Source organism: Thamnophis sirtalis, unplaced genomic scaffold (genome assembly GCF_051295495.1).
Source record: "Thamnophis sirtalis isolate CommonGarterSnake01/CBP01778 unplaced genomic scaffold, rThaSir2_p1.2 scaffold_2, whole genome shotgun sequence".
In the NCBI taxonomy this organism is placed as follows: Eukaryota; Metazoa; Chordata; class Lepidosauria; order Squamata; family Natricidae; genus Thamnophis; species Thamnophis sirtalis.
The window spans coordinates 99,014,899-99,038,194 of NW_028261382.1; the positions used below are offsets into that span (position 1 = coordinate 99,014,899).

Consider the following 23,296-nt stretch of genomic DNA (forward strand, 5'->3'; position numbering starts at 1 on the left):
TATTTAAACAATTGTCCACCAGGACAATTTGAAAGCCTGAAGCCTGCAATCTATCTGTACCCAGGATTCACAGCACGAAACACTCAGAAACAAGGAAAGGGTGAGAACCCAATTACTCAGATCCCAAGGGATCCAGCCGGACTTGGTCTGTGTCCAAACCTCAAGTAATGCCTTCTTCCTATTTTTTTTTTTTTTGGAAGAAGCTCCTTTTGAAAGTGGCAATTTCCTACCCGGATAAGGAATTGGCTCCTAGAATTGCCTCTGCATTTTTATAAACAGAGGGAAACCACTTTAATCCAGGCAGTGTTCCAAGCGGTTTATTAACCTTGATAACATATTTTTATGACCTTCTCCCTCTCCCGCTGCCCCCGCCCTGCTTTTAATCCTCTTTATTGTCCAAAGGAAGCAGAGTTCCAACCCCGGGATGGGGTGCTGGGCACAGAATCCCTCTCTCTGGGCCGTCTCCTGGCATCCTAAGGGCCTGGCATCTTCCTGATGGAAGCAGTCAGGGCCGCCATTCCGTTCAGCTCTCGCAGCCGGCTGGTGTGCCTGGAAAGACCGGAGAGAGAGACAGCAAAACCGGATCAGAGATGCGGGTGGGACGGAGCTGAAGGAGGCTCTCGGCAGATTTACCAGCAAGCAGAAGAGGGCAGCGGGCATTTTCTACACCTTCTACTGATACAGCATGGGTTGCACAGGTAAACCCACCAGTGGCTGGCCAGGTTAGGTGGTCTTAATAGAATGGACCTTATAAATTCATTTTAGTTTGGCTTTTCATTCTAGCGCCCTGGAGTCCCCAAGTTGACTTTTAGCTGCAGTGAACTCTTCTCCCCAACTTCCTCATAAGTATTACAAATAGGGCTGAACAGTGTGGCAAGACCCTGTAAAGTGGGGGCACAGGAAGTGAGAGATAGAACAGAGGTAAAAGCTGCTGACAGCTTAAGATAAAATAGGAACTTCTCTCTTTTATATTTCTCCTATGTACTTTGCTGTAACATTCCAAAGTGAACTTCCCCTTTTCGAAATGTCATGCTTGTCTCGTGTATGGAAACGCCTTGAGAATGCTCCGTGTGGAACACGGCATAAAAGTAGGATCCTGGGCAGAGCTCAGGCCAGTTCAGATTTTGGTTTGTGTGAACACGCTGAACTCGATGCATCTAATAAACCTGTTTCTCTCACTTTCGTGGTATCAAGTCCTGGTCTTTCGTAAGTAGATTACAAACCTCAATCTGCTGCCCCAGAAGTACCAGGAGGACAACATGGGACACACTTAAGCCTACTTTAAAAAATGTAAAAAGAAGCCAGGAGCCAAGGTGGCGCAGTGGTTAAATGCAGCACTGCAGGCTACTGCTAGATCAGCAGTTCAGCGGTTCAAATCTCACCGGCTCAGGGTTGACTCAGCCTTCCATCCTTCCGAGGTGGGTAAAATGAGGACCCAGATTGTTGTTGGGGGCGATATGCTGACTCTGTAAACCGCTTAGAGAGGGCTGAAAGCCCTATGAAGCGGTATATAAGTCTACTGCTATTGCTATTGCTATTGCTAAAAGCTTCATCAGCTGTGACAATCAGCTGTGCAGCGTGATCGTGGTAACCTCTTTTTTAAAAAACTTTTTAAAAGCATTTTTTTTAGTACCAGGTCCGGCGAACCTGTCAGAACCGGTAGCATCATGTCACCCCTGCCAGGAGCCCAAAGGGATGGGGGATGATTCCCGGCCTGCCCACTACGAAGAAGACTTGCCTGGCATCAGAGGCACAGAGTTTCCCTAAGGCTATGGCGGCGTTCTCTTGCCCGTGGGGGTTTTGGGCATCGCGGGTGGTGGCTCTCAGCAGGATCCTGACCACGTCCGTGTCGAGCAAGTTGGTGGCTGTCCCGGGCACCTCCAGGCATTTCCCCAGGCAGAAAGCAGCGTTCCCTGCCACCGCCTCGTTCGGGCAGGACAGAAGCTTCGTCAACAGCCTGCATTCTGGGGGGAAGAGAGCAAAAGAGACCCCCGAAGAGGATCTGGGGAAGAGCAAAAGGCTACACTGGAAGGTTAATTCCCTCCGTGCCAAAGGGATTTGTGGAAAGGCGAGATGGAAGGAGGAACAGCTCAATTCTCTAGATGGGGAATGTGGGGGAGGCCATGCCAATTAAACTCTCCATCCCAGAAAAGAAGACCTTTGAGCCAGCCATCAAGGAGGTCAACAGCCTCCAAAAGCAGCCAGAGGAATGAGGTTGCAAGGTGATTCGAGGGCCAGGAAGCCAGCCGGCACCGGGGCTACATAGCAATGGAGGTTTTTGGCTGGAGAACAGAGCTACTGTAACTTTCCAGAAAGAGTCCTCTCGTGGGTTTATTCGTCTCAGAGGCATCACAGTTAAAACAAGGCAGGCGCTACGACATAACGTTTAAAATACAAAAAGACAAGATCGTAATAGGTGCAACTTAAAACAATCTTGTCCGGAAACTAGCAGCAATAATTGAGTTCTGTTGTGCTACTATGAGGTCCACTGATCAGGACACCAAAGGGTTAGGGCAGAAGATGTGTTGTTGTCTGCAAGTCACCACAATCGCAAAGGGCAGAAGCCGCCGGAGAGCCCTGTTTGTTCAGGGAGTCTCTGGAGGGCCTATGACAACTCTTCACGGCCAACTCAACATGGGGCAACTAGCTGCGGGACAAGAGTTACACTAATATGAAAGAAAGGGTGGGATAGAATCATTAAAGAAAGGATGCAAAAGGAGGGACAGAATGAAATGGGAAGGGCAAAAATTAAAATAATTTTTACTTAATGTAAATAATTCAATAGAATTGTTGAATTGTCCTGCAGCAAGTTGGGCATGGAGAGTTTGGCATGGAGAGTTTGGCATGGAGAGTTTGGCATGGAGAGTTGGGCATGGAGAGTGGGCCATGGAGAGTTGGCCATGGAGAGTTGCCATGGTGAGTTGGCCATAGAGAGTTGGACATTGAGTTGGCCATGTTGAGTTGGCCATGTTGAGTTGGCCATGTTGAGTTGGCCATGTTGAGTTGGCCATGTTGAGTTGGCCATGTTGAGTTGGCCATGTTGAGTTGGCCATGTTGAGTTGGCCTTGTTGAGTTGGCCATGTTGAGTTGGCCATGTTGAATTGGCCATGTTGAGTTGGCCATGTTGAGTTGGCCATGTTGAGTTGGCCATGTTGAGTTGGCCATGGAGAGTTGGCCATGGAGAGTTGGCCATGGAGAGTTGGCCGTGGTGAGTTGGCTGTGGTGAGTTGGCTGTGGTGAGTTGCCCCATTCCCGTCTCTGGCTCTTGTTGCACCCCTGAGTCCTCTTGCCAGGAGGAGGGGGGGGCTTTCCTTCAAAAGGAAAATCCTAGGGTTTTCCTCCTTTTCCTCCCTCCCTCCATAATCTGAACCTCCAATGAAGAGGAAGCCATCCTGCTCATTTTCCAAGGACACCTGAGTGGGACAGATGCTCTAAAGTAAAACCTACAATAAGTGTTTTTTTCCCCTCAGGCAGCCACAGAATTTTGCAACGATTTGATCCCAGAGGGAACCCTTGAAACGATTTCCAGCTCTCATGGAACAAGACAGATAAAAACGTAACGACACCATTCATCTCTAACCTAAACAGTCCGTGTTTTACAACAGGAGGCGAGTCGGTAGCTGAATTGTGGAGAGTAACAATTCCCAGGGCTGAGAGCGCTAGAACTGCGGGGTGTGCAGAGTTCAAAATAAAATGTATATTTAATGTTGGCGATCATGGCTTCTTGTGGAAGCCCAGCTGAGAAAAACTTCCCTAAAGGAAGGGGATCCTTTTGGGGCAGTCAGTCCTATTTTTCTAAGCAGGCTGGAACTGGGAAGATGCCTCAAAGGGATACAGGGTGGCCTTAAGGTGGGCAGCTTCTGCCCCACAAAGCTGTGTTGTTGTTTTTTAAAGAAAGAGAGGGACATAATCCAGAGGCCGTATCTCATATCTCTTGGCTTCTCTGGCAGCCTGGGGCAGTTGCTCAATCGTACCAACATTCAGAGGGGTTGGACTTCACCTCCCAGAATTCCCCAGCCAGCCATGCTGGCTGGGGAATTCTGGAAGTGGAAGTCCAACCCCTCTGAAAGCCGTACAAGTTTAAAATCAAAAACACTGCCCTAGATTGAGCCAAAGGCAGCCACACTTACTTTTATCCAGTTTCACCATCTGCATCGAAGCCAACCGGCTACCCTTGGCACAAGTGGCAAGGACCTTCATGGCATAATCCGTTGTGGTTTGCCCGCCAGCCTAGACCGAAGACAGAAAAAGACCCTCTCCAGTGGTGGGATTCAATTTTTTTTTTACTACCGGGTCTGTGGGCATGGTTTGGTAGGTGTGAGAAGGATACTGCAAAATCCCCATTTCCTCCTGATCAGCTGGGACTCGGGAGGCAGAGGATAGATGTGGGCAGGGCCAGCCAGAGGTGGTATTTACCAGTTCTCCCCCATCAGCAAGCCACACCCACAGAACTGGTAGCAAAAAAAAAATAGATTTCATCACTGATTTGGACTCAAACCTCTTCCTTCCTCTCACTGCAAAACCAGCTGTATCACCTCTCTTCTTTCCCCAAAGACCCCAGAAGCATCTATTGTATTTTTCAGAGTATAAGATGCATCAAGATTTTGAAGAGGCAAATTAAAAAAAAAGTTTTTGCACTCTGAAGATCTCCTCAAAACAGTCCATTTTTTGTGGGGGGGGGGGGGAAAGGGCATGCATAGGCTTTAAGAGGTTTATAAAGTGCTTCAAGGGGCTGGGGGAGGCAAAAATGAGCAAAAACTGGCCCATTTTTTGTCAAAAAAAAAAGGGCATGCATAGCCTTTAGGAGACTTATAGAGTGCTCCTGGGGGCTGGGGGAGGAGGCGCATTTTTCACTCATTTTTGCCCTCCCCAGCCCCCAGGAGCACTCTGGAAGCCTCCTAAAAGCTATGCACGGCCATTTTTCCAAAGTGGGCGTTGTTTCAGAAGGCCAAAAATGCTGTATTAAGTCTATTCAATGTTGTATTCCTTTTTTGAGGAAAAAAAGGTGCGTCTTATACTCCGAAAAATACGGTATTTCACATTTTTCTCTTCCTTTCCACCCCATGTTCTTCCTCCAGCGTTCTGCCTCAGGCAGTGCGTGAACCTGGAGCCGAGATGGTCTTCTTTCTGCTGCTCCGATACCACCAGGACCCCATTCGCATCTATCGCCTGGGGTAGTTGCTCGGCCAGCCCCCTCCCCTCCCTGCTCTGACAGCCCATCAATCTCGGTTTCTTTGGAGGGAGGGAAAGGGCTGAGGGAGGAAACCCCCCCCCCCCCCCGTTCAGCAGCTAAGAGCGCATTAAAGAGGCAGGGAACGGAACAGGCCGTTCCGTTCTGCACCGCCGGCTCGAGGGAGTTCGTCACCGTCAGCTGATCGAGGGCTCAGGGGACAGCTGGGTCTCTGAGGAGAAGGTCACCCCTGCCCCGAGGCAGAGAGGGAAGCGGGGCTCACGGCACTGGCAGAACACCCTCCCCCTGGCTCCTCCAGCTGAAAGGCTGCTGGGAGGAGAAGAGGGTAAGGAAACGTATGGGAAGCTGCTCCTGATCGCAAGGTCCATTACGGGAAACAGTCGTGTGCTTCTGTTTTGACCAGGACGACGAGAAAAACTGTAACAGCTACTGTGTAGGACGTTGGTGGTGAACCTATGGCACGATGCCAGAGGTGCCCTGCAGAGCCCTCACTGTGGGCACGCACGCCATCGCCAGCTGATCTGGCACTGGTCTTTGCAGGTGCCGGAGGGCACTCCGGAAAACGGCCCCAGAACAGTCTGTTTGGGGCCATTTTCTGGGCTCTTTTCAGGCCGTTTTGGGGCTGGTTTTTTCGGTCAAAATGACCCCAAAAATGGCTTCAAAATGGCCCCCAAACACCCTGAAACTGCCCCCAAAAGGCCAAACCTGGCCAATAACAGCCATGCGAATGCCAGCCAGCTGGTCTTGGGTTTCCGGCACTCCGGAGCACGTTCATGGACGCATGTTCCGGTTGGGGAACTCGGTGCCAAAATGGTTCGCCCTCACTGGTGTAGAACAGTGGTTCCCAAACTTGGCAACTTTAAGACTTGTGGAGTTCAACTCCCAGAATTCTCCAGCCAGCATAATTTACTCTCTTGTAATCCCTTCCTCTACAATCTCTCCAGTTAGATCAGAGGTCTTCAAAGTTGACAACTTTAAGACGTGTGGACTTCAACTCCCAGAATTCTCCAGCCAGTTCTGCTGGCTGGAGAATTCTGGGAGTTGAAGTCCACACGTCTTAAAGTTGCCAAGTTTGGGAACCATTGGTGTAGGAGAAGCAGAAAGGCCCAGCCAGATGCTCTCTCTGCTCTTTGATTCTGCAGAGTTTGGCTGAAAGGATGAACGCTGCAGGGGAGGAGAAGAAGAGCTAAAACCCACAATGTGCAACCGACGCCAGGGAAGATGGAAAACAAGCCGATTGGGCCTTCACGCTCCATCCTTCTGTCTGCTCACGCATTGGGCAGGAAGCACTTCAAGGCCACCGGGGTGGAAACAATGGCTCCGAAACAGGCAAAAGCCACGGGGAAAACGGCAAATCACCTTCAGGAACCGGATCATTCTCCTCACCACGTCTTGCCTCACGGCTTCTTCCAGAGCCACCGGGCTGGCCTTCAGGACGTGGCTCAAAAGCCCCACGGCTCTCTGGAAGGGAAACAAGGGGGAAATGGGGCACCACAGCAGGGAAAGGGGGTCGCGGTGAAACGCTTCTCCAAAATGAGCTGTCCAGTTGGCCCCTCTGGGTTCCTGGGCTAGCTGGTCACGTCAACGGCAAAGAAAGAGCCGAGGTGGCGCAGTGGTTAGGGTGCAGTACTGAAGAGGCCACTTCAGCTGACTGTTATCTGCAGTTCAGCGGTTCAAATCTCACTGGCTCAGGTTTGACTCAGCCTTCCATCCTTCCGAGGTGGGTGAAATGAGGACCCAGACTGTGGGGGCGATATGCTGACTCTGTAAACCGCTTAGAGAGGGCTGAAAGCCCTATGAAGCGGTATATAAGTCTAACTGCTATTGCTATTGCTATCTGTCTATCTATCTATCTATCTATCTATCTATCTATCTATCTATCTATCTATCATCTATCTATCTATCTATCTGGGTGAAATGAGGACCCAGACTGTGGGGGCGATATGCTGACTCTGTAAACTGCTTAGAGAGGGCTGAAAGCCCTATGAAGCGGTATATAAGTCTAACTGCTATTGCTATTGCTATCTGTCTGTCTGTCTGTCTATCTATCTATCTATCTATCTATCTATCTATCTATCTATCTATCTATCTATCTATCTATCTATCTATCTATCTATCTATCTATCATCTATCTATCTATCTGGGTGAAATGAGGACCCAGATTGTGGGGGCGATATGCTGACTCTGTAAACCGCTTAGAGAGGGCTGAAAGCCCTATGAAGCAGTATATAAGTCTAACTGCTATTGCTAACTGCTATAAAGAAGGCCAGCCAGCTCTCTGCCATCTTGCTTGTTCCAAGGCCCAAGGAGGAAAGAGCAGAACCGTGGGAGCCTAAGACAGACCCTGTTCCAGTATTTGAGGGGCTGCCACAGACAGGAGGGAGTCAAGCTATTCTCCAAAGCACCAGAAGGCAGGACAAGAAACGATGGGTGGGAACTAATCAAGGAGAGAAACAACCTGAAATTAAGGAGAAACTTCCTAATAGTGAGGACAATTAATCAGTGGAACTGCTTGCCACCAGAAATCGTGGTCGCTCCATCACTGGAGGTTTTCAAGAAGAGACTGGACAGCCGCTTGTCTGAAACAGTACAGGGTCTCCTGCTTGAGACTAGAAGACCTCCAAGCTCCCTTCCAACTCCAGGCTATTCTATGGTCTATGGTCTAACACTCACTGTGACGATCCTCCCGTCCGGGCTGTTGAAGAGAGAGATGCACGTGTCAGTGATTTCCGTGGCCAGTTCCTGAAACAACCGCCAGGATTAGAGTGCAAAGAGCAGAAGGGCAGTTTCATTAGGACGCTGGAGGGCAAACCCCAAAGCTTCCTCGGACAGAAGGACGCCGGGAGAACATGCTGGGCTGAGACCTGCTCAGACCCAAAGCTTGTTGGGGGCAGAAGCTTCACCCAGCCCCTTGCTATCTCACAGGGATGTAGATAAAGGGACAATCGGTAAGCCCACCAAACCCCCAGACCCATCCACGCCAAGGAGGAACTCTTCCCAGGTCAGAGTTCACCTTCAACCTAACCTTAAAGGATTCTCCCTAAAGATTGACCGGCATGGAAAGAATTTTTTCCAGAGATCAGAGGAGAATTTCAGATGTTCGGAGACCCCCCCCCCCCCCAAGTGATGCAAGCTTATAAATCACCTCAATGACCGAGTTGGGCTCCAGGGAGAGGTTCATCATAAGGCCTAGGATTGCGTGCAAACACTCGGGATATCTGGCGAAGCTGTTTTCATTGAAGCATTGATTCTACGGAAGCAGAAAACAAAACCTTGCTACGAAATCAGCCCTGGATTTGGGCTTCTTTTTCTTAGTGTCAGGCCAGCCCCAGCGCGGCCTCACAGGAAGGAAAGACCCTCGACTCCATTCGGTTGATGTAATAAGTTGGTTGTACTAAAAGTTGTTGCTTGCAGTAGAGTCAGGTGGGGAATTAAATTCCCTGTGCTCAAAAGATACAGGAGGTTTCCCTCCATCCCAGCCCTCCCCTCATGACCAGTCCATCTTCAGCCAGTAAGAGTCATTGTTTTGAGAACACTGAGTTGGTTCAGGTAATTTACATTCTTCCTCAGAGTGCACGGCAGGGGTGGGTTCCAGCTTCGTCTACTGCTGGTCCGACGGGCTTTGCACGCAGGTGCACTTGATGTGCGCTACATGTGTATGCACAGAAGCAAAAAAACAAGATGGCGGCGCCTATGTCGCTGCTGAAAGAACTGGTTCAGGGGGGTGGACGGCCGAGTTACTACCTACTCAGCCGAACCAGTCCGTACCGATAGGAGCCCACCTCTGGTGCGCGGCCTCGGGTGCTGGCACAAACCGGTTCCGAGCTCTCCTGCTCTTCGTCAAGCTATCATTTCCCCCTCCCATCAAGTTTCCATGCATGTTGACTGCCCGTTTCTCCCCACCCCACGCCCCCCTCCTCTCTCTTAGCCTTTAATGGCAAGGACGCCAAGCGAGGCGCCAAGGCGAAGTTGGCAGACCTGACCGTCAGAAACGCTGGAGATGGACGGCCAGGGGATTGTTGAGGAACGGACTAACTTGTTGGCCCATCAGCCTGGCTGAGATCAAAGGGGGGAGGGCTTCGGTTTGTAACAGCAAAGCAAAAACACCCCCGAGAGCGTTGACGTGGTTAGAGAAGGGCCAGGTGGCCACAAACAGCCTCTTCTGCTTCGTGGCAGAAAGGAAGGAGTTATGACTCAGGAGGCCTGATCTGTCAGCTGAGCTTCCCATTTCCAACGGGGCTAATGGAGCAGAAAGGAGACTGGGGGGGGGGGGGGAGGAGGGGGCGTGAAAGGAAGGAGCAGCCGAACGGACGATAAACTGGCAGCAGCAAAGAGCCAAACTTACCGCGAAGCTCGAGCAAGCTTGCCAGCATTCCTGGTTCTCAGTCATCTGCATCCGGATGACCACGTCTGAGCAGAGATCCCCCATGAGGGCGATGCAGCGGCCAAGGACCGCCTCGTTCAAGGGCTTGGAAGAGCTCTGGAGATAAAAGAGAGAACAGCTCCGTTAGGTTCACCCCCGGTAAGAACTCCAGTCGAGGCTGAAAGCCACAGGCAGCCTGGAATATTCCAAAAAGAAATAAAATCCCACCTCGTGGATCTCTACTTTTCTAGAGTGTTCAGAAATTGTTCACGCTTAGAGAGAGAAGAGTCGGTGTTGAGATATCAACAGGAAAAAACAAAACCAGTAAAAAGGCATTAAGAGTTGTCAAACCTAATCTTGCGAAGATCCTTCTCCGGTAACATTGTACTGTAAACTAGGGCAGTGTTTCTCAACCTTGGCAACTTGAAGATGTCTGGACTTCAACTCCCAGAATTCCCCAGCCAGCGAATGCTGGCTGGGGAATTCTGAGAGTTGAAGTCCGGACATCTTCAAGTTGCCAAGGTTGAGAAACACTGAACTAGGGCATACAAAAACCTTTGCCAGACCAATCCTCGAATACAGCTCGTCTGCCTGGAATCCCCACTGTACATCGGACAATAACACAACCGAGCGGTATTTCACAAGAAGAGTACTCCATTCCCCTGCTCCAGGGGTGGGTTTCTCGCCCCGTTCCAACCGGTTCGGTTGGAACGGGGCCGGCGGCGTCCTCGTGCACGCGCACAGTGCACACATGCGTACTAGCACCTGTGCGATGCTCCAGCTGCTCCTGGAGGATCGCGCAGGCGCTGTATGCGTTCTGCGCATGCGTGGAAGCGCAGAACTCGTCAAAACCGGGTAAGAAACGCGGGCGGGCGGGTGGATCCTTCGGCGTTCCCGGAAGTTACTTACTTCCGGGTTCGCCGACCAACTGGTTCACGGGGACCGCCGCGAACCGCCTGAAACCCACCCCTGCTCTGCTCACAATAGAATCCCTTACATAACCAGGCTGAAAATTTTGGGCTTGGACAACCTAGAACTACGCCACCTATGGTATGATCTAAGCGTAGTACACAAAATTATCTGCTACAACGTCCTAACTGTCAAAGACTTCTTCAGCTTCAACCTCAATAATACTCGGGCAAACAATCGATACAAACTCAAGGTCAACCGCTCCAAACTCGATTGCAGGAAATACGACTTCAGCCACAGGGTGGTCAACGCCTGGAATGCTCTACCTGACTCTATTGTTACATCCTCAAAGCCCCACAGCTTCGACCTCAAACTGTCTACTGTGGACCTCACCCCATTCCTAAGAGCAGTGTTTTTCAACCTTGGCAACTTGAAGATGTCTGGACTTCAACTCCCAGAATTCCCCAGCCAGCATTCGCTGGCTGGGGAATTCTGGGAGTTGAAGTCCAGACATCTTCAAGTTGCCAAGGTTGAAAAACACTGCCTAAGAGGTCCATAAAGGGGGCGTGCATAAGCGCACCAGCGTGCCTTCTGTCTGTGTCCTACTGTCCTCATTTACTTGTACTCATTTCCTGTGTTCTTATTCGTGTTTATTCTTATTCCTGCTATCTTGTACATGAGTGACTGACTAACTAAATAAATAAAAATAAATAAATAAAACAAAATGAAAGATAAATAAGGGGAAAGGAAGAAGGATGGGGAAAGCCGTCAGGAGCTCAAAGCAGACTTTGAAGTGGATTCTGAGACATTTCTCAGGGAAAGAAACCCGAAGGCATGAAAACAATCTCGAGCAGTGCACCGAGGCCCGTAAAATTAGACCCAGGGCTAAAATCATGCTTCTGAAAGACTCCAACAGAGTGAAAGAGTCCTATTTACAACCTCAACTCCTGCAGAAGGAGGTGGAATGAGAAGACGGCAGCTGCAGACGATTTGAGATGGGGAGAGGGATGGATGACCACCATTGCTAATGTCCTCTCAACCCCATCGCCGCAATTCTGGGATGGAAGAATGGTCCAGCAAACACTTAAACTCCCTGTTATCCTTTCTCATAAAACCTCCATCTTGTCAGGGTTCCAAATAGCACCCAAAAGAAAATAAGAATCCGAGACAAGAGGTTCCTCAAAGTTCCAATTTAATGAAGAGAGCCGTGTTGGCACATCTGGGGAAACCCGAATCTGAAAGCTTCCCGGTTTTCCCCACCCAGTTGAAAGTTCAAGATCTTGCCTCCATGCCCATAAATCCATCCCATGGTCCAATCTTCCACGGCCACAAATACAGATTCCTCCCATCCAGTTCCGGTCAGGTGCCGAGGCAAAGGATGACCTTGACTTTCTAAGAAGAATGTTATTATGGCTACATATCACCCAAATCTGTATTTTCCCACAAGAGAAAGCAGACAGTAGAAAGTGTGGCAGGCCTAAAGTCCAAAAGAAAAGATGGCTTGCAGTGTGAATCAATGCCATGAAACAGTAGCCGGGCGAACAAATTTCAGGAATTAAAAAAAAAAATATTTTGCTTACCAGCAACTGAATAAAAATTGGCAAGGCCTCCGTGGACAGTTTGATACGGCACTGGATTTTGAAGCTGTAAGCAAAGGAAGACGGAGAGTTAAGACTTTTGAGCTCCGGACTTCAAGAGACAGATGTGGCCATCCAAGATTTAAATCTTGCCTTGTAGACATTTTTATCCCCAAATCAGAATGCCATTCAGCCTCGAACCTGGACCCAGAGGAGCTGGAGAATGCCACTCACTTTTCTTCCTGGATTAAATGGGTCAGCAAATTCATCGCGCTGTCAGCTCTGCCATCAGCAACTTTAACTAAGGATATCAATGTCTGTAGCCACCTGGAAAAGAGAAAGCACGTTCTCTGGAGGTCTTACAAGAGAGCTACAATTCCAATAAACCGGTCAGAGTAAAGTTTAAGGAAAGTTATCAGTTGGTTTCTGCCAACCTAGCAGTTCAAAAGCAGGTAAAAAAAATGCAAGTAGAAAAATAGGGACCGCTTTTGGTGGGAAGGTAACAGCGTTCCGTGCGCCTTCGGCATTGAGTCATGCCAGCTACATGACCATGGAGAGGTCTTCGGAGAGAGCTGGCTCTTTGGCTTTGAAACAGAGATGAGCACTCTCCGGATACGCTTCAAGGTGCTAGTTATCACTTATAAAGCCCTTCATGATATTGGACCTGGGTACTTGAGAGACCGCCTGCTGCCAATTACCTCCCAAAGACCCATTAGATCGCACAGGGTTGGCCTCCTCCGGGTCCCGTCTACCAGCCAATGCCATCTGGCTACGACCCGGGGGGGGGGGGCTTCTCTGTTGCAGCTCCGGCCCTTTGGAACGAACTCCCCGCGGAGATTCGGACCCTCACCTCTCTCCTGGCCTTCCGAAAAGCCGTTAAAACCTGGCTGTGTCGGCAGGCCTGGGGTTGATGAGTTCCCTTCCCCTCTCGACAGGTGTGGTTGTTGGTTATCTTAAATGCTTGTTGTGTATTTGTATGTTCCCTTCCCCCCTTGAGTATTCGCCGCCCTGAGTCCCTGTAGGGAATAGGGCGGCATATAAATAAAACAAACCTCAACCCCCCCTAGAGCAGTGTTTCTCAACCTTGGCCACTTGAAGATGCCCGGACTTCAACCCCCAGAATTCCCCAGCCAGCATTCGCTGGCTGGGGAATTCTGGGAGTTGAAGTCCGGACATCTTCAAGTGGCCAAGGTTGAGAAACACTGCTCTAGAGTCAGGAACAACTAGTACATATGTTTGAGGGGAACCTTTACCTTTATCAATTGGCACCTTGAAACCTTGCACCAGGGAGTGAAAGCTCTACAGCGTCCCATGAATTCTGTGGAATACAATTTGGGTGGCTTGACAGAAAGAGGGAGACCCTTCATCAGCGAGCCCTAACTCTGGGCAGAAACTGTAGAAAACAACTCATGCGTTTTTTGGCCCCCCCCCAGGAGAAAAAAGCAGAATAGCTCTGATGCCTGCCGAGTGATGCCAACCGGCCTTTAAGGATGCCACTTGGGGAATTGGGGAGGGGGTGTGTGTTAAGAGACTTAGCAATTGACTGGGCTCCACAGATTAAATATCAGCTGCAGGATTTTCCACAGAAGTGGGCAAAAGGAGACTGACTCATGGAAATACTTGCTGGCAGCATTAGAAATAACTCCCCCCCCCTCTGTTTTTTTTTTTTAAAAAAACCAACCTTGATGATATAACCTAATCATTGCGTAACATCCTCTTCATCAGAAAATATGTGTTGAACGGTTTTTCAAAGGAGAACATTTCACTGGGTAGAAGAGGAGGAGGAAGAGGAGGAGGCTAACCCCAGGGCCCTCAAGAATTATCCTCATTTCCATGATGTGGATAAGATTCTTGCTAACTCAGAAAGATATTGAAAAAAAACATGATAGAAGCTGTGAATCAGGATTGTCCAACCTTGGCAAGTTTAAGACCTGTGGACTTCAACTCCCAGAATTCCCCAGAGAGCCATGCTCGGACCTTTCCATTGAGGTCTCCTAAGTCTCTGTCAGCACTATTCCTCTCTACAGCAGGGATGTCCAACTTTGGCAAGTTTAAGACCAATGGACTTCAACCCCCAGAATTCCCCCCAGCCAGGTATGTGGCATCTCGCAACTTCCCATTTAGAGCAGGGGTGGCCCAACCGTGGCAACCTAGAACTAAGGAGAGAAATTTCCTGACAGTGTGAACAATTAATTAGTGGAACAACTTGCCTACAGCAATAGCAGTTAGACTTATATACCGCTTCATAGGGCTTTCAGCCCTCTCTAAGCGGTTTACAGAGTCAGCATATTGCCCCCACAGTCTGGGTCCTCATTTCACCCACCTCGGAAGGATGGAAGGATGAGTCAACCTTGAGCCGGTGAGATTAGAACTGCTGAACTACAGATTAGAACCGCTGAACTGCAGATAACAGTCAGCTGAAGTGGCTTGCAGTGCTGCACTCTAACCACTGCGCCACCTTGGCTCTTGAAGCCGTGAAGGCCCCAACACTGGAAGTCTTTAAGAAGATGTTGGGTAACCATTGGTCTGAAGTGGTGGAGGGTTTCCTGCCTAAGCAGGGGGGTTGGACTAGAAGACCTCCAAGGTCCCTTCTGACTCTGTTATTCTATTCTATTCTATCCTATCCTATCCTATTCTATTCTACCCTATTCTACCCTATTCTATCCTATTCTATCCTATTCTATCCTATTCTATCCTATTCTATCCTATTCTATCCTATTCTATTTTATCCTATTCTATCCTATCGTATTCTACTCTACTCTACTCTACTCTACTCTACTCTACTCTACTCTACTCTACTCTACTCTACTCTATGTTATTTCTATTGCTTCCTTCCCTTTCCTTTCCTTTCTCTTCCTTTCCTTTTCTTAACATTAAGACTTGCTGGGGCTCTGCTCACTAGGCCATCCAGCCAGTCAGCAGCAGCCTCAGAAAGTTTGTGAGGTGTCCAAGGGCTTCTTAACAGTTCGCAACCTCACAGCAACAAAGTTGGAATCTCTGCTTCAGCAGGAAGTCCCAGCCGGGGCTCAGGGTGGGGGTAGGGGGGGGGGGGCTCAGCCGCCTGGTAGCCCCGTGCCATTTACTTGGTGGTGTTGAGATGCCTGATTAAGAGGGTCCTCCCGTGCTCCGTCTGGGCGTAGAGGGAGAGCAGAGCCATGCACTGTTCCTGGACGTCGGGCGCCTCCGAGCACAGCAAAGCGGGAAGCTGAGCGTTGACGCTGGGGTGAGTCAGAAGCAGCCGCTGGTTCTCCTCTGGAGGGAGAAGGAAGCCAAGCCAGAAGGAAGGTTCAGGCAACAGCTCCGCCAGTCCTCCTCCTAGCCCCCCTCTGCCTTCCCCAAATTGTGCGACCACCGGAAGGTCCTTTCGTGCCCCAGTGACGAGATCCGTCTGTCTCCTGGAGCAACGGCGGAAGGAGGAACATTCTGTCTCCAGAACCTCTGACTTTCTCACCCCTCCGAAGGGCAAATTATGTCTCACGTGCCGACGGGAAAAGCAATCCACGTCCCACCTTGTAATTATAAGCACACACACACACACACACACCGGGGGTGGCTTCCGGCTTCTGTTCCTGCCGGTTTGCTCAGGGGTGCGCTGTGGGTGTGTGCGCTTAATGCATGCACGCTTAATGTGAGCTAGGCATGCATGCGAAGTAGCAAAAAAATTGCTTCTGCACATGTGCAGAAGCAAAAAAGAAGATAGCAATAGCAGTTAGACTTATATACCGCTTCATAGGGCTTTCAGCCCTCTCTAAGCGGTTTACAGAGTCAGCATATCGCCCCCAACAACAATCCGGGTCCTCATTTTACCCACCTCGGAAGGATGGAAGGCTGAGTCAACCTTGAGCCTGGTGGGATTTGAACAGCCGAACTGCTGAACTGCAGTCAGCTAAAGTAGCCTGCAGTGCTGCACTCTAACCACTGCGCCACCTCGGCTCTCATGGTCCTGCTTATGGCGCCACCGATAGTACCAGTGTGGAGGTGTGTCCAGCTAAGTGACTACCTACTCGGCCGAACCAGTCCAAACCACCTCCCTCTCTCCCTCTCTCTCTCACACACAGAGGCCGAGTTGCGAAGCCTCCAGGAGCTATCGGAGCTAATGGGAGGCTAAGGAGAGCGGTTTGCCACCCATATAAGAAGGCGGTGTGTGGAGCAATCCACAGGTTTGCTACCAGTGCTGCCTGAGCCCCCAGGACCTTTGACCTGTCACTCTTTCAGTCGGATGTCTCAGTATGACTTGTGCCCCGAAGGGCTGCCCTCCTCCCTCGAAAGAAATTAGCCCACAGACCCCCCACCCACCCACCCCTGGGGGAGGAGGGACGGGTGCAGATTACCGTTCCCTTTGCAGGCGGCTTGCCAGAGGAGAAGCAGGGCGCAAACCAGCTCCAGTTCGGCAGGCGAGGTGATCTTGGCACTGAGAACCCTGCAGTAGGAAGGTGGAGGGTTAAGGGAGAATAGGACGGGCCGGCTCCTTGCTGCCGAACTGCTCAGGGTAACCAAATACAGTCTGTGTGGATCTGGCCTCTATTTGGGGGGCTTTGAAAGAACCTTTCAGCTCCTCAGGAGACAAAGTCGGAGTGTTCGGCAGAGAAAAATAAAAAGCCGCCAAGCCTGGTGCCCGAGATTCACCCTTCATGGCAAAACCTTCCCTCTGTTGTTCAGTTCAGTTCAGTTCAGTTCACTTTATTTGTATGCCGCCCTTTTCCCTGGGGGGACTCAGGGCGGCTCACAGTTCAAAAGGGGTGGGGGAAGGACAAACAATTTACAACATAAAAACATTACATCATTTAAGAACTCAACAGTCATACAATTCGAGTAGGGGTTAGAATCTTTAACCCCAGGCCAGCCGGGATAGCCAGATTTTAAGTGCGGCGCGGAAGGTCTGGAGGGTGGTGAGGGTCCGGATCTCCACGGGGAGTTCGTTCCAGAGGGTCGGAGCAGCCGAAGCAGAAGCAGAAGGCTCTCCTCCGAGTAGTTGCCAATCTACACTGGCTGGCTGATGGAATTCGGAGTGTCCCGCCAACGGCCAGCAGAGCTGGCAGCAGATTTGGACAGTGAGGAGGTTGGCGAGGATCAGAGCCCTTCTCCCGCTATCTACCTCTTCACAGTGCTTTTACAGCCCTCTCTAAGCGGTTTACAGAGTCAGCATTTACCGACCTCGGAAGGACGGAAGGCTGAGTCAATCTTGAGCCTGGCGAGATTTAAACTGCCAAACTGCAGCTAGCAGTCAGCTGAAGTAGCCTGCAGCGCTGCGCTCCAACCACTGCGCCTCTCAACTGGGCTCATTAATCTGTAATCTTAATCTGTAATCTGAAAACAATATACAAGCCCCCGGCCGGACATTGGCAGGTAACCAGTGGAGAGGAGAGGGAATTTTCCTTTGCTGTGTTTGCACGGGAAAATTTCAGATCCGGCTTACGCTACTCCTGTAGCCATTGTTGCCACTCCGGCCCTATGGAACGATCTACCCCCAGAGATCCGGGCCCTACCCACTCTCAGGGCCTTCCGTAAAGCTATTAAAATCTGGCTTTTCCGGCAGGCCTGGGGCTGTTGACCTCTTGATTGAGATCCAGCCCCCCTTTGATTGGGTGTATGTCGTGCTTCTTCTTAATTTTGTTGTGTCTTATTGTTTTAATTCTTTTTAATATTTTTCATTTCTGTAAGCTGCCCGGAGTCCTTCGGGATTTGGGCGGCCTAGAAATTCAATAAATGAAATGAAATTTAAGCTTCAGCAAAGGATACTCTTGGGAAAACTAATGGCCAAGGGCCTTTCTTTGCCGGAGGGCTGACTGGGGGCTGATCAGTCCTGCTGGTCACAGAGCTGACTCCGCTTCCTGCCCATCGCCTGCGGCTGTGCCCACCAGAATCCTCCTCCCATCTTCTCCTGGCGAGAACACCTACCGTTCTATGACCTTGTTGTCGCTGATGACGCCAAAACCACCGTTCGTCCTAAACAAAGTTTGCTCGGTGCCTGCAACCGATTCAGACAGAGGGAACACATTCAAAGGGAAGCAAACGGGAGGAAGAGTTGAGGGTGGAGCATTTCCTGGCTGTATGGGCATGGCTTTGTGGGCCTGGCAGGGGAAGGATACTGCAAACTCCCCCTTTCCTCCCCACCCCACTAACCTGCTTCCCAGCTCCCTTCTCCTGTGCAGGGCAACAGAAGAAGACCCAGCCGATCAGATGGGACTCGGGAGGCAGTGAATAGATGGGGGCGTGGCCAGCCAGAGGTGGCATTTGCCGGTTCTCCGAACTACTCAAAATTTCTGCTACCGGTTTGCAGAACCGGTCAGAACTGGCTGAATCCCACCTCTGGGTGAAATGAACTGAGGTAAGATCCTTGGTTTTGGGCCCTTAGTAAAAGGGCCCTCTGGTAACCCCTCGGAAAATGGAGGGGTTCAGTCTGAGGCTGCCTCTTCTACACGGCTGTTGTGGCTCGCCAGCAGCCAGGATTCGGACAGTGAGGAGGTTGGGGAGGAGCGTAGGCCAGTCCTGGAGGCTGGGGAAGGCTCAGATGAGGGGGTAGAGATGGGGCAAGGCCGTCTGGCAGTTCTCAGCTGCCTTCGGAGCAAGACAGCAGTGAGGCAGAGGAACAGGTGGAGCCTGTTCCCAGTGTGCGCATGCGCAGAGCTGCCAAAAGAAAAGAACAGCTAAGAAATGAGGGTCAACTTGGGAGTCAAGCCACAGGTGGACGGTGAATGGCCCCTCCCAGAGGGAATAAAAGAGGAGCGAAAGGGGCCTTTGCAGGAAACAATTAGTTTGTTTGTTCATTTATTCATTTCAGGAGTGTGAAGATCTGTCCGTGAATCTCACAGACTCTGTGCCAAGTCTTTCCTTGCACAGAACCTCCTTTGGAAAATATTGACATGGCAGCTTTCCAAGATAGATAAGGTCTGTGGTTATAAATACTCCTTTGAAAGACTGTTTGCCAGGCCTTTGATGAAGGTGAAGGAGAGGAATTCACATTGCTTTAACAAAAGGGGTTTTGTCGGGACCAGGACTCTGCCTCCTGCTTTTGGGGGGAAGCCGAGGTCAGAACACTCACAGGCTTGAACCAGGTCCGTCAGAAGCCGAATGCCTCCTGCGTAATAGAGAGGGTCCTGGTCCGGCTTGCTGAGTTTCTGAAGCATCTCATTCACGGCAACGGCGGTGAGTTTCCCAGACTTGAGATCCTCCGATGCTCTTTCCTCCTGGTGGAGTTTTTTCTCCTCCAAATCTATTTCATTGATGCAATCTGGCAGCGGGAGAAGGTAGAATCGGCAGGTAGGAAGAGGAAAAACGTGGGACGAAATCAGTGGTGGGATTCAATTTTTTTTTTTTACTACTGGTCCTGTGGGCGTGGCATGGCTGTATGGCCATGGCTTTGTGGGCCTGGCAGGGGAAGGATACTGCAAACTCCCCCTTCCCTCCCCACCCCACTAACCTGCTTCCCAGCTCCCTTCTCCTGTGCAGGGCAACAGAAAAAGACCCAGCCGATCAGATGGGACTCGGGAGGCAGTGAATAGATGGGGGCGTGGCCAGCCAGAGGTGGCATTTGCCAGTTCTCCGAACTACTCAAAATTTCTGCTACCGGTTTGCCAGAACCGGTCAGAACCGGCTGAATCCCACCTCTGGGTGAAATGAACTGAGGTTAATGACATGATCCTGACTCGAAGCAACTCAGGGGGGACAATTGCCACCCCCGTTATTCAGGAAGTGCGTTTGGTCTTTCGGTGACTAGCCGGAGAAGGGCCAGCGGGGAGAGGGGGGAAGTCTTACCTTTGCACAGCTTCTCCTTCTGGGGGTCAATTTCTAAAATCTTCAGGTAGCATTCTCTGGCCTGGAAGCAGGAGGAAGAAACAGATGCAGGAAGAGAGGATGAAGAAGGCTGACATGGCAAAATTGACTACTCCGATAAGTAAGAGAAGAGAAGTACTTTCAGTCTCCACACGGAATTTCGTGCTTGATGTGGAAAAAGAGTGTAACTCTGGCTTTGGGTTTTACAGATTAGATGGCCAGAGCTTTATAGAAATGACTTGTTTATATTATTTATCATTATTTATATAATGAGCCGAGGTGGCGCAGTGGTTAGGGTGCAGTACTGCAGGCCACTTCAGCTGACTGTTATCTGCAGTTCAGCGGTTCTAATCTCACCGGCTCAAGGTTGACTCAGCCTTCCATCCTTCCGAGGTGGGTAAAATGAGGACTCAGACTGTGGGGGCGATATGCTGACTCTGTAAACCGCTTAGAGAGGGCTGCAGATCGCAGTCAGCTGAAGTGGCCTGCAGTACTGCACTCTAACCACTGCGCCACCTCAGCTCAACAACAACGCAGACTTGCGAGCAGAATTCTGTGGCTCTAAGACCGACGGAGTCCCACCGGCCCACAGTTAATAAACTCATATTCACACAATAGAGGCAGTCCTCAACTTACAACCATTTGTGTAGCCACTGTTCAAAGCGACGACGGCGCTGAAAAGGGTTACTTATAACCGGTCCTCACACTTACGGCCATCGCATACATGGCCGTGTGATCAAAGGCCCCGGGGTCATGGGATTGCCGCCTGTGACCAGAGGAGAGGCCAGGTTCCCTTAATGACCAGGTTCCACTTAATAACTCCAGAGATTCCTTTAACACTAGGCCAGAAAAAAAAAAGATCAGATGGTTCACTTAACAATCTCCTTGCTTAGCAATGGAAATTCTGGTCGTAAGTCGAGGACTACCTGCCACAGCTCGGTGCAGCGCAGACTCTGAGCCCGGCGAGGTCTCACCTGCTGGAAGTGCTTCTTGGCCAGGTACGCCTTCCCCATGTGGAAGAGAGCCTTGGTGCATTTCTCGTCGCACTGCGTTAAAAGAGAATCGCTTAGCAAAATCCACAGAGTCCCATTTACCTGATGAAGGGCTACGGAAAGGGCTCCGGGCTGTTGTGGGCAGGTGGGTGGGGGGGGGGCGTTGAACATATCAAGGCAGGGGCTGCAGTTGCGTGGCTGAAGTGGGCAACGCAGGTGTGTAAACAGGGGGTCCTGGCTGAGCGCTTCTGACTGCCATTTTGCCCTTTCTGCGGCCAACCCGTGCCAGGACATTTCCCCACGGGACAAGAGTTAAACGAATAGCAAAGAAAGAGTGGGGAAGAATAGTTAAGGAAAGGATGCGAAAGGAGGGACAGAATGAAAAGGGAATGGCAACAATTAAAATAATTTTTAGTTTTTTAAAAAAAACAAATAAATAGAATTATTAAATTGTCCCGTCGCGAGTTGTCACGTGGTGAGTTGGCTGTGGTGAGTTCGCCACAGCTAGTTGGCCATGACAAGTTGGCCATGGCAAGTTGACCATGGGGAGTTGGCCATAGCTAGTTGGCCATGACAAGTTGACTCTGGCAAGTTGACCATGGGGAGTTGGCCATAGCTAGTTGGCCATGACAAGTTGACCATGGCAAGTTGGCCATGGCAAGTTGGCCATGGCAAGTTGGCCATGGTGAGTTGGCCATAGCTAGTTGGCGATGACAAGTTGGCCATGGCAAGTTGAGCATAGGGAGTTGGCCATAGCTAGTTGGCCATGACAAGTTGACCATGGCAAGTTGGCTGCAGCAAGTTGGCCATGGTGAGTTGGCCACAACTAGTTGTCCCATTCCAGCCTCTGACACCTCCTGCAGACACCCTTCAATGGTAGCAGCTTGTTACTGAAAACCGAAAATGTTTCAGCCCTTTTAGAAAATCCCCATTTACTTTATATTGTCTAGCAGGGAACCATACAGGCTGAAGCCAATTTAGGTCGTTGCCAATTGCCGTTTGGTCTGGAGGCCCCCTTGCCCCTCGGAGCCCAGACCCTTCCCTGGGCCAGTTCTGCCCCTCTCACGGAGGCCAGGGGACGAAGGCAGGCGAGACTTACCCTCAAAGCCCAGCTGCAGTCGTGAATGGCTTTCCCGTACTTCTGCAACTTGATGTAGGCCTAATGCAGAAATAAAAGAAGCAGGTTAAGTGGACGTGGGGATGCTGGGCCCTTCAAAATGCCGGCCGTTCTGCCTGGGCTTTCCCAGCAGAGGAACTGAGTCATTCACCAGCCAAACTGGCCTGAGGAAACCCGGATGGGCTTTTTTCAGTTAGCAGCCACGGCGGTCGCACTGCTGGCTCAAAATGTCATATTTTCTGCTGTATTCTCAGCAAAACTAAAACAAAAAAACACCCTATATTTAGGAGAAAATAAGAGGGAAGTTTGTAGCTAGACTTCTGCAAGTCCAGGGTGTCAGAAAAACTCATTCTGCTCCACTGAGCTGCCACAGAGAAGGCCAAGCCATGAAATTAGCCTTTTTCCCAGTGGTGAGATTCAGCCAGTTCGCACCGGTTCAGGCCAACCGGTAGTTGGAAGGACCCATTGGCCTTGCCCTCCCTGCCCCAGGAGTCTCCAAACAGCCCGTTTTCGGATGCCAGGTAAGTGCAGGGGCCTCGCGGAGGGCCTGGGAGGGCAAAAATTGGGCCTTCCACAAGTCCAAAAACATTCCCAGCTTCCAGAGAATCGTTAGCCGAAATTTTGAGTAGTTTGGAAAACTGGCAAATACCACCTCTGGCTGGCCTCGCCCCATCTATTCTCTTTTATTTTTGAATTTCACCGCTGGCCGTCTCCTTGAAACGAGCGCACGCGGGCACACTGACCTGGGCTCGGTTGGTGTACAAGGCGGGCATGTCCTTCTGCTTCTTCAGGCCTTCCGTGTAGTTTTGCACAGCCGAAGCGTAGTCCCCTTGGCTGAAAGCGTCGTTCCCCTTCTCTCTCAGGGCTGCGGGGAAGGCGGAATAACCAAAGGCATTTTTTAAAAATAAAATAAAATAAGCCAAGTCGTTGTAGTTGAGAATGGCCTCGAAAGACAGAGGGAAGAGCTGCCACCGAGGCCGCCATCCGAGAAACGAGACTTGAGAAAGCATCTTGGGGAGCCCCCACCCCTCTTAATCCCCATAAATAAGATAAAAAAGGGAGGCAGGGAAGCTCTCTCAGGCGTGCAGGGTCGTGATCCTGTATCGGTTCTAATAAAAATAGCTTTAGCTTCTGCGCCTCACCTGGGACAACTCGCTTCAAGAATTCAATTTCATGATTTAAAATAATTAAAACGTTATTTTTTTTTTTATCCCTCATGCTTCATTTTGTCCCTCCTTGGGCATCCTTTCCTTAATCATTCTATGGCGTTACTTTTTTGGGGGGGATTAGTGGAACTTTGGTCCTGCGGCGATTTGGCTGTTGTGAGTTGGCTGCAAGTTCTTGTAGGCCCTCTTGGGATTCAAGAAGCGCCAA

General features: G+C 50.4%; 1 protein-coding gene across 1 annotated transcript in view; it reads right to left on the minus strand.

Moving 5' to 3' along the window:
- Positions 1-335: 335 nt before the first annotated feature.
- TTC12 (tetratricopeptide repeat domain 12) overlaps positions 336-23,296 on the minus strand; it is a 28,736-nt gene continuing 5,775 nt past the window's right edge. Inside the window, exons 5-21 of the mRNA XM_087706495.1 lie at positions 22,666-22,787; positions 21,905-21,964; positions 20,788-20,859; positions 19,796-19,856; positions 19,083-19,271; positions 17,939-18,008; positions 16,372-16,460; positions 15,124-15,292; positions 12,275-12,367; positions 12,044-12,107; positions 9,537-9,671; positions 8,337-8,441; positions 7,865-7,933; positions 6,551-6,652; positions 4,131-4,230; positions 1,739-1,964; positions 336-549 (exon numbers count right to left, since the gene is read on the minus strand). Of these exons, the coding sequence (XP_087562621.1) occupies positions 474-549; positions 1,739-1,964; positions 4,131-4,230; positions 6,551-6,652; positions 7,865-7,933; positions 8,337-8,441; positions 9,537-9,671; positions 12,044-12,107; positions 12,275-12,367; positions 15,124-15,292; positions 16,372-16,460; positions 17,939-18,008; positions 19,083-19,271; positions 19,796-19,856; positions 20,788-20,859; positions 21,905-21,964; positions 22,666-22,787 (1,802 nt within the window). The 3' untranslated portion in view covers positions 336-473. The remainder of the gene's footprint in view (positions 550-1,738; positions 1,965-4,130; positions 4,231-6,550; positions 6,653-7,864; positions 7,934-8,336; positions 8,442-9,536; positions 9,672-12,043; positions 12,108-12,274; positions 12,368-15,123; positions 15,293-16,371; positions 16,461-17,938; positions 18,009-19,082; positions 19,272-19,795; positions 19,857-20,787; positions 20,860-21,904; positions 21,965-22,665; positions 22,788-23,296) is intronic.